Here is a 17,219-nt window from a genome sequence, read left to right on the forward strand (position 1 = left end):
CCACACACAACCTGCACTTTTGTTATTATTTACACAGACCCAGCATGATCTCCTAAACCAACTTTAAAATACAGTTCTGAAAATAGAACACAATGCCTACTTATTCATGATATTAACATGCATGTGCTGGCAGCTGAGTCTACCTTCTTTTTTTAAATAATTTTTTTTAAAAAAAACAACCAAACAAACAAAAAAACACACACACAAAAAAACAAAAAACAAACCCTTTACCTATTTAGAACAACTGCTGTGTATCTTCTTTCCACAAAAATAATTCCACATAAAATGTTAGTAAAGGGAGATGGGAAATTAGTCTCTGGCTTCTCTTTCTCCTCAATTTCTTCATCCTCATCATCATCTTCAGAATCACTCCAAGACACGTAGTTATCCTGATTCCTGTTGTTATACCACTCAACACTTTCAAACTGCTGCCGCTCATATGGTTTATATTTGCGCAAGATTTCAAGCAGCTTTATGACTTTTGGGGTTACAAATTTCAGGTCAAGTGAGGCAGGCGAGAAGTGCTCTTCACAGAGTGCATGGATTTTCCTTAGGAAAGTGTCTGTAAACAATAAAAATTTCCTGTGCAGCTCTTCTTGTTCGTGTTTGATATACTTCTGTAGCTCTCTCACCATCATCCCAGCTACCTTATCTGCACACCAGGGTCCCAGAACAACCAACACAGCTCGACAGTCTGACAATATCTACAACACACGAATTCAAACATCAGTTCAAAGAGAACATTCATGAACTATTCATTTAAGACTGGGATCTTGTTTCTCATATAGCACAATGTTTGTACAGATTATTACAACCGTTCTATTATGAAAATATTTAAAAGTCTGCTTTTGTTATTTAGATGACCTTGGAAACTTTGGTGGTTTTAACACAGCAAGTTTCCCCCCACCCCTTTAAATTACTATAGCTAAACTTTGATTTCTGAACATTTCTGAATCTCTGAAAAAAAAAAAAAAAAGTTAAAAAGAGTATTTTACAATTTTGTGAAATTGTAGTTGAGATTTAAGATAATTTTGCTAAAAAGGAGACCACTTTCTGAGGCAGCTAGATAAACAAAGCAGAAATTATTATTGTTTCTATTTAACACAGAACTAATAAAATAAATGCTTTACTGGGCATTTTTACTTTGTTACTGATACTTGCCATGGTTTCAAAAGTATCCAACCAGAAAGTTGTACAGTGTCCTTAGGGTAATCTTAGCAAGTCTAGCCACTCAAAGGAAAAAAAAAATAATTAGGGGTTTGTATGTGGGGGTAGAATAGGAAAACTAGAAAGAACTATACCCTACTCAGAAAGCACAGCAGAGGCACTCGAGTACCACTGTCACCTTATCCGATGGCAAGTTGTTTCCTCCTGAAGAGTCAAGTGGTCAAACAAACTAGGAATCTAGAAATGTGGTACATAGATAGTACATAATACTATTAAAGAGACTCAGAATTTGGGTGTAGTACTTAACAGAAGAACTACATTAGAACTACAGCAACAATCAGGATGATACAGTTTTCAGTTAAGGCTTTAATTTATCTTCCTTCTTCCCTTCTGTGAGGAAATACAGAACAGGTTATCATCCTCTTTACACTACCCTCTCTGAACTTTGTGAGCTGTAAGAATTAAGGGCAAAATTTCTAGATTAACTGTAAATGCACAGAGGCTTGATGCTCTTCAGTGCCAAATCAAAAGGCATCTCAGGCTGAAAACTGGTTTCTTTTTCTTAATATGGGTGCTTCCATCTTTTTGAAGAGCTACTGGATCAGAAAACAAGCATCCAGGCTTACATGCATTAGAAGCATGTTAATCCACTTCTGGATTTTCAAATCCTGGGGCTTGCCCCCAGCTGCCAGCACTGCTTATGTATTTTAATCTATTACATTTTAAATTTAGCACAAGTGACCAGTACCTCCTTTTCCCATACAGCTGTGATAGGATACCTTATGCATCATCCTTCTCTCTGGCCCAAATAATCCCTTTCTGGACAGAATTGAGAGTGCTCTGTTTCTAATAATGTTAAAGGAAACTCAAATACTTTGGGCTGAAGAAAGAAGTATGCTCTCCAGCTTCACTATGGACTACTACAGAAACGTGACTCAATGGTGACTTCTTGGCAAGAGAAGATATGCATAGAACCATAGAATGGCTTATGTTGGAAGGGATCCTAGTGATCATCTAACCCAACCTCCTGCCATGGGCAGGGACACCTCTCAGCTAGACTAGGTTGCTCAAGGCCTCATCCAGCCTGGCCTTGAACGCCTCCAGGAAGGGGGTATCCACAACCTCTCTGGACAATCTATTCCAAAATCTTGCCACCCTCATACTGAAGAACATACCTACGTAGTTGTACCTTAGGAGGCAGTTCCAAACCACAAATCCCAAGAGGGGAAAAAATGCTGCCTGGGTGCCATGTGTGACAGGTCCCTGCTCAATACATCATGCCTTTTGGACTCATCTCCAGGGCAAACACAGAAAGTTAGGGGCAAGCTTGAGGTTCAAATGCCATTCCAAGCAAGGTGTGGCACTAATCCAATGTTGTTTTAAGATAAATTGTAGGAACTATAGGTCTATGGCTGGAATTTTTTCTGAATTTTTCTTTATCATATTTTAATACACATGGGTAATTCTTTCAAATACATCCTGAAGCATTAATTCCTCTTCTGTACTGAATTACTCAAAGGTGACAGGAGATTGCAAAGACATCCAGTTCTTGACTTTAGAAGTAGGGACCCACAATATCAGGGTGCAGAATTATTTTTCTCCCTTAAGCAAATTTGAATCTCCAACTAGATGAAGCTAAAATCTATGGCTGACACTCAAGCCCCACTCATTTATGAAATTATCTACACTGTGAGTAGAAAAATCAGAAACCTTTTTGCTAAAATAATCTAGGATGGGTTAGGTTTAGAACGTTTCCATGATGTAACACACATAGCAAAGAAAAACAGTAGAAAATTTTCTATTCCTCAGGCTTTTCCACATAGCTTAATGTCCTTACCTGCTTTGAAATTAAGGTTGAATCTCTTTCTTTTGAATGTACAGATATGTTGCAGTCATTTAAAAAAGTCAGCGCCTCATCCAACTCCATTAATAATCTTCCATATAACCCACTTTTGTCAGTATATGGTCCACAGTCTACAACAATCTCACACGGCTGAGAAGTATATCTTAATTGAGGGCAAATATCAAGTTAAACACAGCTTCCAAAAGTCAGACCTATTTCAGCATGTTAAGGTTATGCAGCAAATAACATCAACATGAAGTGTATTCAAGTAAGTTTCTTTCCCCACCACAAATTAACAATGATGAATAGTTACAGTAAAAGCCACCTCCACCACTCCAAATGCTTCATTCTAAACTACTGTTCTAATATGCTCCCTATAAAGAGGGCTAATTCATTGTCTTCATTTCAAATATTGGAAAATTTAAGACAAAGCAAATTAAATTTACTTGACCATCATCTTCACTTTTGGTTTTCCGAAGTGTATTCTTGATACTGCAAATACAATCAATTTAGGTCTATATATACACAGCTACAGAAGAAATTACTGTTCTTGAATGGCAGGGCTGAGAGAAATTTTTCAAAGCAAATGGTTCACACAAGTTCGGAAAAATGCATTTAAAAAACACACCTATAAAACACCTGTTCCAGAACATGAAACAACCATCTTTGACTTCAACTGAAAACAGTTCACACAACGAAACAGAGCTAGTGCAAGAAAACATGCTACGTATGAAGCATTTCATACTAACTCTCCTCTACAAATCATTGTTCACAGGTTTCTATATTCACTAAGACCATGAAGGAAAACAGCCACTTGCTGTGCTACTTCTCTACACTTCTTAGTGTTTCCTCACAACTCCCTTTGTCTTCCACTAGCCTCTACACCCACACTATTCATTTGGAAATAAAAATAAATCACGCAACTTTTCCAGCATTAAGAAATTCTTGTACTGTGGATGTTGCAACATTTTTCTAAATTAAATAGCAACATTATGGCATACACTGAACATGAATCAGTTACTCTCCAGACATAAGACAGAGCATTTTAGAAATTCAAAGATGTGTTGTATAACGTGAATTTTTTTAAGGTTTTGGTGCATTGGGTTGTTTTGGGTTCTTCTGGTTGGTTGGTGTTTTCTTTTTTTGTTTTGTTCTGTTAGGTATTTTTGGTTTGTTTTTTAACACCTACAGAAAATCTCTGAATATTAAGGCTATTCAGCCTTTTTAACCTAATTTTAAGGAAACATGTACTTTAACAGTCATTACTCAAAAGCGATTTAACACTCCCACCTCACACCAAACAGAAGTAATGACATCACATACATATAAAATTTAAAGAGAGAATAACTCTACTCATTTATTCCTCTATCCAAAATGAAAGCATAAGATATCAATTTAACAGCCATAATTATACAACATACCTGTCTAACACCACCAAATCAGTTGCAGTTTCAGCATTGCTCTTTAAAATTTTCTCCAGTTTCTGGATCTTCTCCTCTAACTCAGCAGGATCACATTTCCCATTTAAAATGGAAGCTGTTAATCCTAAAATTCGAGGGCATGATGGATAATCCTCACAGATCTGTGAAGCACAACAGAATGAAAAAACTTAGTTATTGCAAATTACCATCAAGCTAGCAGACTGCCAATTGAGAATGATTAGTTGAAAACCAGTACTTCAATAGTAGGTGTTGGAAAAGTAACCAAACATTGAATGAGTATCTTCTATTCTACTGACAGGAAGTTGAACTAGAAGCTCTCCTGGTTTAGGGTAAATAGAGCTGGTTCTGCTCTGTGATTTTACTTTTTAGCTAAAGTTTTTTTAATTAACTGCTGTCTGAGTTAGCAGCATTTACATAAACTATCTGGCTGTAGCAGTGATAAGACCTCATGTTTAGAGTTACTGCCAGGGATTGATATGCAGACCAAGGCCGCTGCTGAGCTTGGATCCCACACGGAGGGGGGCAGAGAGCACCCCGCACCTGCGGGGAGGAGCGGGCAGGATAACTGACCCCAGGATTCACCAGTGGGGTGTTCCATCCCACAGCCACCATATCCAGTAGAAGCTGGAGGATCAGGAGGGACAACCCCTTCTGTCACCCCTTCCGTTCTTCTTCTTCCATCTCTTCCATCTGCTGCTACTGGGCTGCTGGCTGCTTCTGCTGCAGTGGTCGGCATCCGAGGAGGACTTCATCCATCCTGCCTTTGATCCCCAGCCCTGTGTTCCTGAACTGAGTTCCAGAACCCAGCTCCTGTGCCCAGTTGTTGTCTGTGGCTGAGTCCAGCCTGGGACCCTCTCCCTGAGGGGCTGCTCCCCAGCCGGGGGTGACGGTGATGTATTGCCATCGGGGGGAGTTCAGTTCGGGACTAACTTTGTATATTTGTATATATTTGTATATATTTGTACATAGCCTAATTTATTATGATTATTAATACTATTAGTAGTAGTGATAATATTAAAACTATTTTCTGTTGTTTCTAATCGACAAGTCTCTCTCTCTCTCTCTTATTCCCTTTCCCTTTCAGGGACGGAGGGAGGGGATAAAATGTCTATTACGATTCTGGAAGCTACCCTAACCCCAAACAACAGCAACGCGCAGTAACATTTAAGCGTAATCTTCTCCAAAGGTAAATATTCACAAAATGTGGAAAAATACAGAAAAATTAATAGCTAGCATTGCACAGAATACCCTTGTCACATTTGCAACACACATACCATATTTCCACACCATGTAAAAACTAAAATATAACCTAAAAAAAACATGGTCTGGTTAAAGCTGAAGAGAGATTTTGAGAGACATATACAGGTTTCTTGTATTGTACAACCCAACTATCACATGGAGGCAAGACTACCCTGAAAAGGCCCTACCAGCATCTTTATAATTCAGTCCTTTAAAAAGAGTAAAAACTAATCAGTGCATCCCATTCCCAAGCTCAAATATTTCATCAATGAATTTGCACATTCCCCCTGAATTCCATAAATTTAGCTTCTCTTCTCTGTTAATAATAGATTTTTCTTTAATCCCCACTGTAGAATACAGTAAATACATTATTTTTCTCTCTCATAATATCAGTGCAGTTTTAATTCATTACAGTATTTTCACAGTCCCAGAACATGCTAAAAATATGGTTCCAATGACTTTTCCGTGGTAGCAAAAGCTGCCTTACATAGTTCCCACCTCTCTAGCCCACCCACCTGACTCTTCCCCCTCAACCATTAGAACATTAATGCAATGGAAATCCACCTTCATAATTTCACGGTATGGGTGATCCTGAATTGCAAGATGGCACTCATCAAACACCAGAAGATTAATATTTGACAGGGATAAATATTCATTTCTCAAAACAGTCAGAGCAACGTGACATGTCATAACCAGAACCTAGATTGAAAGGAAAAAACACAGTGTCAGTATAAGAAAGATGCAAGCTGTCTTAGGTCGAGGTGCAGTAGGAAAACTTTCTGCAGGTCTTGCTAGACAGTATTAGCGAACATCAATTTCTTTTCATCTACATACACTGGTTAAGTAGAACAGAAAACATTCTCTTCTTGAGAAAATGATCTGTCTGAAGGTTCTGTGTATATCTCCAGTCACATGACTAGAAAAAAGTGAACACAACAAATAGATGGTATCAGCACCAACCAGACTACACGGAACAAACATTAAATCCATAATAAGTCAGTGTCCCTTATGTGTCTCATCATCATGTCTCTGGCAAGAAAAATCATTCTTCAGAAATGCATAACCACCTGCAGCTATACCAGAAAAGCAGGATGTTTTCACAATTCATTGTAAAGAAAAACTAATTACTTGTACTTCATCACAGAAAAAGTTGTGTTCCTTAATAAAATTATACACTACTTCCATGCTAACTTGGAACTCCACTAAGTACCGTAACACTCACTTATCAGGAGTTCCTCAGACATATTTCATAAGCTACTACTAAATGCTAAGAGAAAAACCCAGGAATCACAAATATTTGCATTACTGCAAGGTGCTTAGTTCAGCACAGAAAAAGGATTATGACAGAAAGTGTACCACAACCACCAAGTGAAAATGTTACCATTAAAGCTAATGATTTTCCATCTAAAAAGAGAACTATACAGAAATAGCGTACCCCAAAAAGCAGAAGTAAAATGCACACCAAAGAGAATGCGCTGCATCCCCCGAGACCATTCAACTTTATCACCTTTTTTATTAATATTTAAACATCTTTTAACAGTATTTGAAGTACACTATGCATATTCAAAACTTCTTTTGCAATCATCATGTTGAACCACAAGTCAGGGAAACCGAAAACAAAAGATTAAAAGGGTAGCTTTTTTTAAAAAAAACTGAGAAGCCCTATATATGCTTTGCCTCAAAATTAATATAAAAATAATACCAATATGCTGAATTTCTCTTGGAAAATGTTAATGTATAATTGGAAGAAAATAACACTTCTTACTAAGCCTATCCTACTGCAGATTCTCCTTATATTTGTAGTTTATACTTAATACATTACCTGATGCTTAGAGAATTCCTGACTCCACTTCTCTTTTGTCCATGATTCAGTTATATCTAAACTTGAATACTCTCCCACTTTAAGATCTGAATGTGTCCTGACAGCTGACACTTGTTGAGCAACTTGATTTGCTTAAGAAATAAAAACATTAAAAAATCTCAGTCATATAAAGGTCTTTTCATATATTAAATTTCAAGATGTGTGGCATATGACTCAGCACCACTGTACATAATACGATCTTTAGCTTAGACCAACATTAAACTAGATGGATACAGCAAACGCCTCCATGTTAAATCACAGCAAGGCAACAGATTGGTAACTAAAGTGCACTTCAGATTCAACATCATTTTAAACAAGAAAACAGAAAATGTCATAATCATATCAATTGGATTATAAGCAAAAGATGAGAAGCATCATGTTCTTTTATCAATTCGGCATCCCTGTTGTTGCAGATTATGAAAATGTTTCTCCCAGCCTTACTTTCAAACAACTTTTATTAAGGAATACTCCATGGAAATACTAGCAGCATGTTTAGGAACTTAGTATACTTTTCTTCTTACCTGAGTTGACCAAGAATACAGTTCTTTTTCCATTTTTGTTGAAATCTCCCCTGATCTGATAGGACAGCTCTTTAGTGAGTAGTACTGCAATAAAAGTCTTCCCTGAGCCAGTGTTTAAGCAGACTATTGTATTATGATCCAAAGCTGCTTCAAGCAGTTCAACCTAGGTTTAAAAATAATAATGTCCTTACTTGCAGCAATGCAGTGAAAAAGATGACAAAAGGAAAACCATAACAAGTGGTAAACTACCGGCAAGTCAGCAGCACCTTTAGAGATCTTTCCAGTACCACTGAATGTCTCCTCCATAACAATGTATTATCACAGTCCTTCAAAAACATATCATACATACTATATACAGTCTATTTTCTAAATCTAGAATCTTTCAGTATCACAGTTTGCTGCTGTTTGAAGTAGCTTTCTAGCAGTATCTTTTTAATAGATGATTCTGTTACTATACACATTGTGTGAATCAAGAAGCTAGAGCTTTTAAATCTAACTGCATATATAATTTCAGCCCAATAAACAAGTATCTTAGCTCAAGGTGATGTAAGCTTTTCAGTAATACTAGCCAAATGTCAGCTTTCAGGTACCTCTGCAGTGCAAAGAGAACTGAAATTCTACAACTCAGAAATAGATTCCCTTAAAAGAATGAAATTCAGAGTGTCCTGATGGGGTTGACATTACTCAGCTGCTCTGACCAGTATGTGAACCAAAACTCAAGATTATCCTCCAGAAGACAAGACAGTCTGAGGGGGAAGGACATATGACTGTATGCATACAATCGAAGTGTCCAGTGTAATGTTTACTGTATCTGTCCCTAACAGCATTTTGCAGAGAACAGCAGGAGAATATGCAGCTTGGAAGCTGTTCTGCTCATTGGACCAAACTGAGAAGAGAACACAGCTAAGCTAAAGAAAACAAGATACAATCAACTCGGCACAGGTGGAGCTGAGAGAGACATGCCTAGACTGTCTGCAACACTGCACATTCTCCAGTGGTGGTTCTTCCATTAATAGATATAATTGTACTTTTTTTTTTCCTGACATCGTTGTATTAGTATTATCACTGGTACCTGATATTTTCTTGGCGTGTAAATGTTATCATGAATTGCTTCTTGTTGCCATGGCAGTCCAAAAAATGGACCCATTGGGGAGGAAGCAGGGGTCATGAGCTGCAGTCCCGCCATGCTGAGGGATTGCAAAGCAGGGCTTTTCATTCATTCATCCATCCAGTGTTTCTTTCATTGCATTTTTGTTCCAGCACAGCCTACTATGAGAAGAAAAAGAAACAGTATTACATACAGTCACAATATAAAGCAAGAAGAGAAAATTTATTCTAAGAAGAGGACAATACTTGATTTTACTTCCAGTAAGTGCTAAATCTCGTACTATTTTGAGCAGAAAATTTTAATTTTAAATTCACACGCACTTGTCCACTTAAGATATGTGTTTATCAAAGTACCAAAGACATCTGAAAAGAGTTGTACTTCACAGAGCAAAGTTCACTCGAAGCGTTTGGATTTACATACATATATTTCAGAACAAAGTTCCATTTATGTTCTGACAGAATCTCACATAATATATCTTTAAGAACAATTTTTTTTAAATAAAGCTAAAAGCTTTATCACTTTTTTTTCCAAGCAGAAAGCCCCTATGACCAGTTGAAGCTTTACATACACACAAGCAACAGGAACTTTATTCTAATCAGTTGGAAAAGAACAGGAACTACACAAGAATCTCAGTATTTTCAAATCACCAGATTCTGATAAGCTTATCTGTTTAAGGAACTGGCAGAAGTATAATAAATGCTTGCTGATGACTGTGATAAGGACTAATGGAGAAAGAGACTTGTATCAGGTTAACCACCAATTTCCAGAAAGATATTCTAACTGATAAACAAACAAACCATTCACAACTTGATGACAATTATGCACTGGAAAACACTTTGCTACTAAGGCTATCAACTCCTCACTGGGGGTTTTAAAAAATGTTTGCTATCTGTCAGGAATGATCAAAGAAGAAAAACAAAAAATCAAACAATTCTACCCTGGCCAGAGAAAATTCCTCACTTCAAATCAGATACATACCCTAATCAACAAAACAATATTTTCACAAGTTCATTCTCCTTAAAATTCCTAGATGATCTGTATTCATTTTAGCGTCAATCTCCAAACAAGAAATGCATAAAATTGACAATGTTTTCAAATTTAAGTATTCATCAGAAATACATGGGGAAAAGCCAATTATCCTATTGCCTAGAAATGTCCTTGCTTTTCTACGTAACAAGAAAGTTGTTAAGTTTTACAAATGTTCAGTAGGGAAGAACAAAAATTGGAAAACTACCACTCATTTATTTTAGTACCAAGATAAAATTTTATTTTACCTAACATAGTCTTCAACTAATAAAACATTGTGGCTCTTTATTGCATATTTACACTTTTCAGTAGCTTATTATAATTTGAGCCACATCTAAACACCAATTTACATTCTAACTTAATAACAGACTATGGGAAACTGTGATAAAAGAGACCAAACCAATTCTCTCTAATTTTTTTATCTCAGCTCTATCTTGTAAAATAAAGGGAAGGCAATACATTGAATTATATGATCACTCCTCCTGCAGATTTAAGCACAGGTAATGCCACTTTAAAGAAAGTAGTCAGAGATGAAGCTCTGTTTCAGTTTTTTTCCAAAGGAATTGGAGAAGTCCTGAAGGACAGTGTGGTGAAGTTGAAGTAACATCTTTCTGTTCCATTGTAACATAATTCTTTCTTTTCTGAAGACAAGCATTCAGTAGTAAATGCTACTTATTAAAGCGGGGAGAAGGGAGAAAAGACAGTGAAAGGTGACATAACCCCCAGTGCTGCCCAAACTTACAGATGAAGCTCCTCTTTAATATATCAAGCTTCTCTTTTTATAGTCCAATGAGTGTCATGCTAGTTGGCAACACATACAAAAAAAGTCCTTTGAAGAACACAGTAGTCTTTATCATGACTACAATATTTTTTTTAAATAGTCTCAGGTATGTTTCTCTATTTACATATAGCAACTCATGTCAAAACTCAATTAGTGTCTGCTGTGTTTAAAATGAGATCTGGTCACAGCCCCCATAATTGCTCAAGGCTAAAAGGGCCCAGAAAAAAAATGCAAACCTTTCCCGTAATAAAAACTAAGGCAAAATTCCCTATTGTTCTTACATTTAAGCCCACCCAGCCACTTCAGCTTTATAAATCACTGAAATCAGCAATGCCTCTTCTTTGCTTACTATTCCATCTGTTGTTTTTTTTCCAAATAATAAATAAAACTTTTGGAACATACGAAATAGATATATCACATCCCCAGGAGGGAATTAAGGAATGAAAACTAACCTTATTTAAGAAGGCTGCTAATAAAAACCAAGCAATATTCACAAATAAGCATATCTCTTTTGTTACACAGTTCATGACAGTGATACTAGAGCAGCTACCCCACTGCTACAAGCAAGGGGATTTATACTTAGGTACGGTTCCAGTTGGATCTGGAAGAGCTATGAAACCACATAGACCCTAAAATACAAGTCTGGTTTCTGTGTATCTTCATCAAAGATCTGCCCTGAAGCACAAACATCTCGCTGAGATCAAAAAGCATTCTCAAAAAACCTTTGATGTGCAAAGGTTCAAGTACCTGCACATTTGCAACTTGAAAAGTAAGCACAAGGAAAACATTGCCTGCCACTGGTTAACACCACCATTATTACTATGCAATGTGACACCAAAAAAAAAGCCAAAGAATTCAGCTATGATAAACTAATTAGCACGACTAATTAGCAAAATAACACAGTTAAGCTCCCATGAGGTAGAACACACTTGAAATAGCTTAAATTCCCTCCCACTGTATGTTTGAGGTACACAGGTAAACTAATTCAGGTAAAAAGAAGTTCTCCTCCCTTAACTAGCAACACTACTTCCTCCTGTGCTAAAGCTTCCTAATCCTGGCCTGGTATTGTAAGTATGCAAAATCTGACAAGATGTTAACCTGTCAGCATTATTACAGCACTAAACCAGAATAGTGAAGTAATTGTATCATTCTAAGTCTCTATTTCAGTACTAAGGAAAAATATCAGGCTCTTCAACAAAAGAAAAGCAGTACAGAACCATCTAGAAATAAAAAGGGAAAACACACATCTACTTGAAGAACAGAAATTGAAGAATTGAAAACATTTGAGATGTAAGTGGACGTGTTCAGAAGTCAAGTGAGCCTAATTAACTGAAACTAGCTAACACAGAAGAAGAGAACCCCCCAAGCTAGTCCTGCTCAGCCACTGTAACAAAGACACCTGCTAAGGTGTTCCTTCTTTATCCACTGTGTTATTTTGAAAACTGATAGAAAAGAAACCTTAAGAACTTACTGAAGCCAAGTTTGGAGGAAGAAAGACAGGAAACAAGTGTTGCTTCCTGTGGCTTCAGACTACTGCCCACTCAAAGCAGCACAGTGCCCAAGCTTATCTGTTTTACTAACATAATACTGAAAGGTCCAGTTTTATGGCCATTAAACTTGCAAGTTTTAAGAGCAAAATCCACAACCTGATGTCCTTCCTTTAACACACATTTATGTGAACAGACAGTGAACTGCAGAGCTGCTACTAACCTCTTGTTTTACCATTTAAAGAAGGGCACAAGTTTGAGAATGAACAACCAGCAACATTTAATAGCTGTTTCTTCCAGTCTGTAACAATTCTAGAACTGTGGTGTAGGTTTTTGGTCACAGGACTATATTTAAGTTGAAGCAGTCCCTTAGAGTATAAAAAAAAAAATTCAAGGAAACACTAAGGAATATAAGCCAAACCAAGTAGGGCATTCACCTGGAATAAGACATCCTGGATTTGGTCCTACTCCAAGAGCTGTTTAAAACTTATGGAATGACCCTCTGAAGTACAGAGAGAAGAGACCAGAGCGCCAAGGATGCATCTTCCAAGCTTTTATCACCATTTGCATGCACAGTATGTGTTATATTCATGTCAAGTTAATGCAAAATTACAGCTATCTCCTCTTAAAAACAAAAATTTATTACTGCCATATGCAATGTATTTTATCTGCTTTCTTCAGTAATGTTGATTTGTACATTTGTATCCAATATAATCCTTGTGATACAGAAATTATTTCTAATGCTGTAGGTTTTCATCTTTGTCCAGGAATGTCTAATTTATTCTCTGAAAACACAGTACCAGCCAAAAAAACCCACAGTTAGCCTCAAGGGGTGGAAAAAAAAATTCCACTTATTCAAAAGTAAATAAACCACAATCTATACAAAAAAAACCCCCGTATGAATAGTATCTTGCTGCTTGAATATTCTCTTACACAAATGCCTAAAGAGTCTGAATATCACATTCCTTATAGTAAGTTGTATGCCCAAATGCTACAAGAAACATTGACATGCTGAAAGATCTAACACAGGAAATTCTTACTTAGGTAATGGATGAACAAATGAAACCAAAATATCACAAACATAAAATATAGAGTGGAAGAAGAATGTAAATGTTAAATTACAAAATGTAAAATATTCACTGAGGATGTTCTATTCCAACTCCTGCAGAAGTCTGCAGTAAAGTGGCTTCTACTTACACAATAAGCAATCAGTGGCAAAAATTTCTAAGCCTGCTTTTAAAAGTAACATTTGAAAAGGCTTTGACCTTCCCTGTGATACTCCAGAAGTACTGCAAAAGTGTATTCTGTGTATCACTCCTATAACCTCAGTTCTCTTACAGAACTTAAAAAAAAAAAAAAACAAAACCAAATCAAACACACCCAGTTTTTATTCAGAAAAAAAGCCCCAAACTCACACATCTCTGATACAAGTAGAAAAAAATTCATTTTTATGGAAAAAGTGTTTGGTTTTTTTTTTTTTTTCCTGCACTTAGCAGCCGATATCTAGGCTACTTCAAAAATTGAGCACTGAGATTTTGGCTCCCAGCTAAACACTGAAAATTTCTAAACATCATTCAGCTCAGGCTGAAAGTAAGGAAACACTGCCAAACTATTATTCAGGAAGATGAATCAGAAATCTGGTTTTTATCTTTAACACTCTATACAGCTGCATGAGATGCTTCTTAAGCATTATCCTTTGAAGACCTTCACAACACTCACTGTCTAACTAGTTTTTGTATTCAGTCTTATAATATTCTTAAAGGGGAAAAAAAAACTCCAAAACATAACAAAAAACTTACTTCAAATCTGTTCCCTTTCAAGAAAGGCAAACAGAATGCATAAATGCTTACAAGACTCAAAGGTAAGCATTCCTATAAGAACCAGCCTCCCTACTTTCCCTAGCACAATCATCAATACTCATTGTGAATGTTCATCTTGAACAAGAATTATATTTGTTCTTTTTTTCTGTTACAGAATGAGTTTAACAGCAAAAGCAACATGTTGGTCTCTAACAGCACATCAAGACATACTAAAGCAGCAAAGGCTGCAGGAAAGTTTCATTAAAGAGATTATTAAAAGAACCTTATGCTGAGGCTCTACATGTGAATGAGCTGCTTCTGAAGCATTTCTACAAGCAAGCTGGAATTCCTGACAAACTCCTCCTAAATGTCTATATATAGGAGAGAAATGGAGTACAACATGACACTTAGCAGACTGAGAAAGATGTACAACCCCTTAAGTCCTTTATCTAGGGCTTAGTCAGTATAACCAAACCTGGGTTTGAGCTAAAAGCCTAATAAACACTTTCTATTGCTATTAGTCTAGCTCTGTCACCAGAGCCAGAGAGACACAGTACACACCAACAACGTTACTCTGCTGTACATTGTAACAGCCTTAAAAGCAAAAGGATTGTACCACTATATATCGCAATAACATATATAGGGTGTAGAGCATTTACCAGTACAGAAATAAAATGTGAAAACAAAATCGGTTCTCTAGTGTATCTGTAGTGGCACCTGTATATGAGGCGTTTAGAAAGAGGAATTTTTTTCTTTAATACAGACATGCAGCCATATTCTGGAAAAAAAAAATATTTTTTAAAATTATGTGCACATGGCCCTTTGCAACAGTCTTAACTATGCAGTTGCTCCATGAGTGGTGCAGAACTTGTGCTATGCGGAGTCCTGCTCTTTTACATCCTTAACACAAAGGACAAGATAAGATGTGAAGTGTATGGCACCTAAGATGCAAGGCGAGGATCGGTGAGCCAGACACATTTCTGTCTTCCTATGGTATCAAACTAGGTATCAATTTTTCTTCCATATAGCTTTAATTGGAGAGGCTCTCTCCATTTTCCCTGAACTCATAACTCAAACTGAAGCACACTACTGAAACTAAGGCCTTAACAATTTACCTTCCGTCTCCTATCTGAACCAACACAAATTCAATTCTAATGCAAATCCTTCATTTCTCCCCTCTTCCCACTGTTTCTGCTTTATTTAAGTTGATTGTGTTTCAGCAACACAACCACACGACTTTAAAATCAACAAGAAATATTTAAACACACACCCCCTTTAAAAAAAAAAAAGAATTCATTTCTAATCATATTCAGCTTCATAAGAAACACCAAAGCATGTGTTTCATGACAAATATGGTTTTTATCTATGCCATTGCTGTATCTGATCATCTATGGATAAAATAAAGTAGCTACTTTCATTATTCTTCCCAAAGAAATTCACAGCCAATTTCCACAACCTCACACATGGAAATTACTTTAAGGTCCTGAAGAAGCTTTAAATATAAAATAGAATACAGTGAAGTGCTACATAAAAACCTGCTTCTCCCACATTACAAAGCATAGTCTTACCGTTTTAATTTCCGCAGTCTCTGTGTTTATGCTTCCCAAACTGCATTTTGACATCATGATACCAGCTTGTAGATTAATCACATAATTTGCAAGCTTCGGCTCTTGAAAACAACAACAAAACCTATGAACTATAAAAATGGTTTGAAAAGGGAACTAGAATAGCAGGGTCAATTGTGGCAATTCAGTTGCTTATAAACATATAAATGTGTCAACCTTACATTACAACTTGCTGGCAGAAAATTAACTATTTAAGTCTTTCCAGAACATGAATTATTTCAGCTTAGTATTACAAATAAAAAGAATTATTTAAAAGATAATTTTTAAAAGTCTAAGTGTGCAAGGAGTGTGTACTTCCCCAATCTTATTTACAGGTTACTATGATTAATACCAACAACTGGTTCATGTGAGCAATACAGTATGAGTATGTTCTACCTAATTTTACTATGTTCTGAATAATTGCAATGCTTTTTCCATGCACAAGTATTTTCATTTGAGTTAAATGTTTAAAAAATAAAATCAGAATTCGAACTTTAAGTACCTCAATTTGAAGCCACAATTAATACAGTGAATTCACAAAAATGCAAAAACTCTTTTTGCCTATGTCTATTAATAGTTTTTTAATAAAAGTAAAAATATTGTGCAATTACGATGGGGACTGGCATAAAAACACTCAACACTACAAGTAAAATTAGGAAAGACATGACAAAAGAATTTCACTGATATATTTGCTATTCTATAAAACTAAAATTTAAAACAAAAATAACGTATCTAGTCAAATTTACGTTTTCAAAGCTCTACAAAAATTTTACCCAATATATTCATCTAAAGTATGAGTTTTCCAAGACCTAAAAAGAGGTATTCTGAAGTCAATTTTTTTAAAATCAATGCTGAAAACTTAAATGCAAAATGGATCTTGATGAAAATTTCTACTTCAATGAGTTCCATAAAGTTAACAAGACGGACACTCCCAAGATTACTTCAGTATGTTCGTTTTTACCTCAAATGCTGATGCTGAGCTTTTCCAGAGTCTCCAAGCCTGTAATTTTGTTTCACCCTAGGTAACCTAAAAGGCAATATAAAAAGAGAGCATTTTAACATGAACTGCCATAAAAATCAATTGTGCCATGTGGTAGTCTGCTTTCTTGCATTTTAATATTTAGCTCTGTAGCAACAGCACATGGTCCTTCAAAATCTAATTATCATATGTCCTTTTTTGGCTAGGGATACAGACAGTCAGTGTCTGAAAGATCAGCCTTAGAGTGCTCATGATATATTTGCATATTTCTTTTTATCTGCTAAAGTAATTACTACCCCAGTCCATCTAGATTTAGTTTTTCTCCCCTGTGCTCCCTCCACACATTTCACCTAATACAGTAA

General features: G+C 36.2%; 1 protein-coding gene across 2 annotated transcripts in view; it reads right to left on the reverse strand.

Annotated features, from left to right (window-relative positions):
- DICER1 (dicer 1, ribonuclease type III) overlaps positions 1 to 16,908 on the reverse strand; it is a 39,699-nt gene extending 22,791 nt beyond the window's left edge. The window contains exons 1-9 of one of the 2 annotated variants that reach the window (XM_008937770.1): positions 16,840 to 16,908; positions 15,843 to 15,943; positions 9,146 to 9,339; positions 8,074 to 8,236; positions 7,514 to 7,644; positions 6,256 to 6,390; positions 4,432 to 4,592; positions 3,005 to 3,173; positions 232 to 704 (exon numbers count right to left, since the gene is read on the reverse strand). In XM_008937770.1, the coding sequence (XP_008936018.1) occupies positions 232 to 704; positions 3,005 to 3,173; positions 4,432 to 4,592; positions 6,256 to 6,390; positions 7,514 to 7,644; positions 8,074 to 8,236; positions 9,146 to 9,289 (1,376 nt within the window). In that variant the 5' untranslated portion in view covers positions 9,290 to 9,339; positions 15,843 to 15,943; positions 16,840 to 16,908. Of the gene's footprint in view, positions 1 to 231; positions 705 to 3,004; positions 3,174 to 4,431; positions 4,593 to 6,255; positions 6,391 to 7,513; positions 7,645 to 8,073; positions 8,237 to 9,145; positions 9,343 to 15,842; positions 15,944 to 16,839 lie in introns of both variants that reach the window. The other variant, XM_008937777.1, reaches the window with a different exon arrangement.
- Between the last annotated feature and the right edge of the window lie 311 nt (positions 16,909 to 17,219).

This window comes from Merops nubicus, unplaced genomic scaffold (assembly GCF_000691845.1).
Source record: "Merops nubicus isolate BGI_N331 unplaced genomic scaffold, ASM69184v1 scaffold21980, whole genome shotgun sequence".
In the NCBI taxonomy this organism is placed as follows: Eukaryota; Metazoa; Chordata; class Aves; order Coraciiformes; family Meropidae; genus Merops; species Merops nubicus.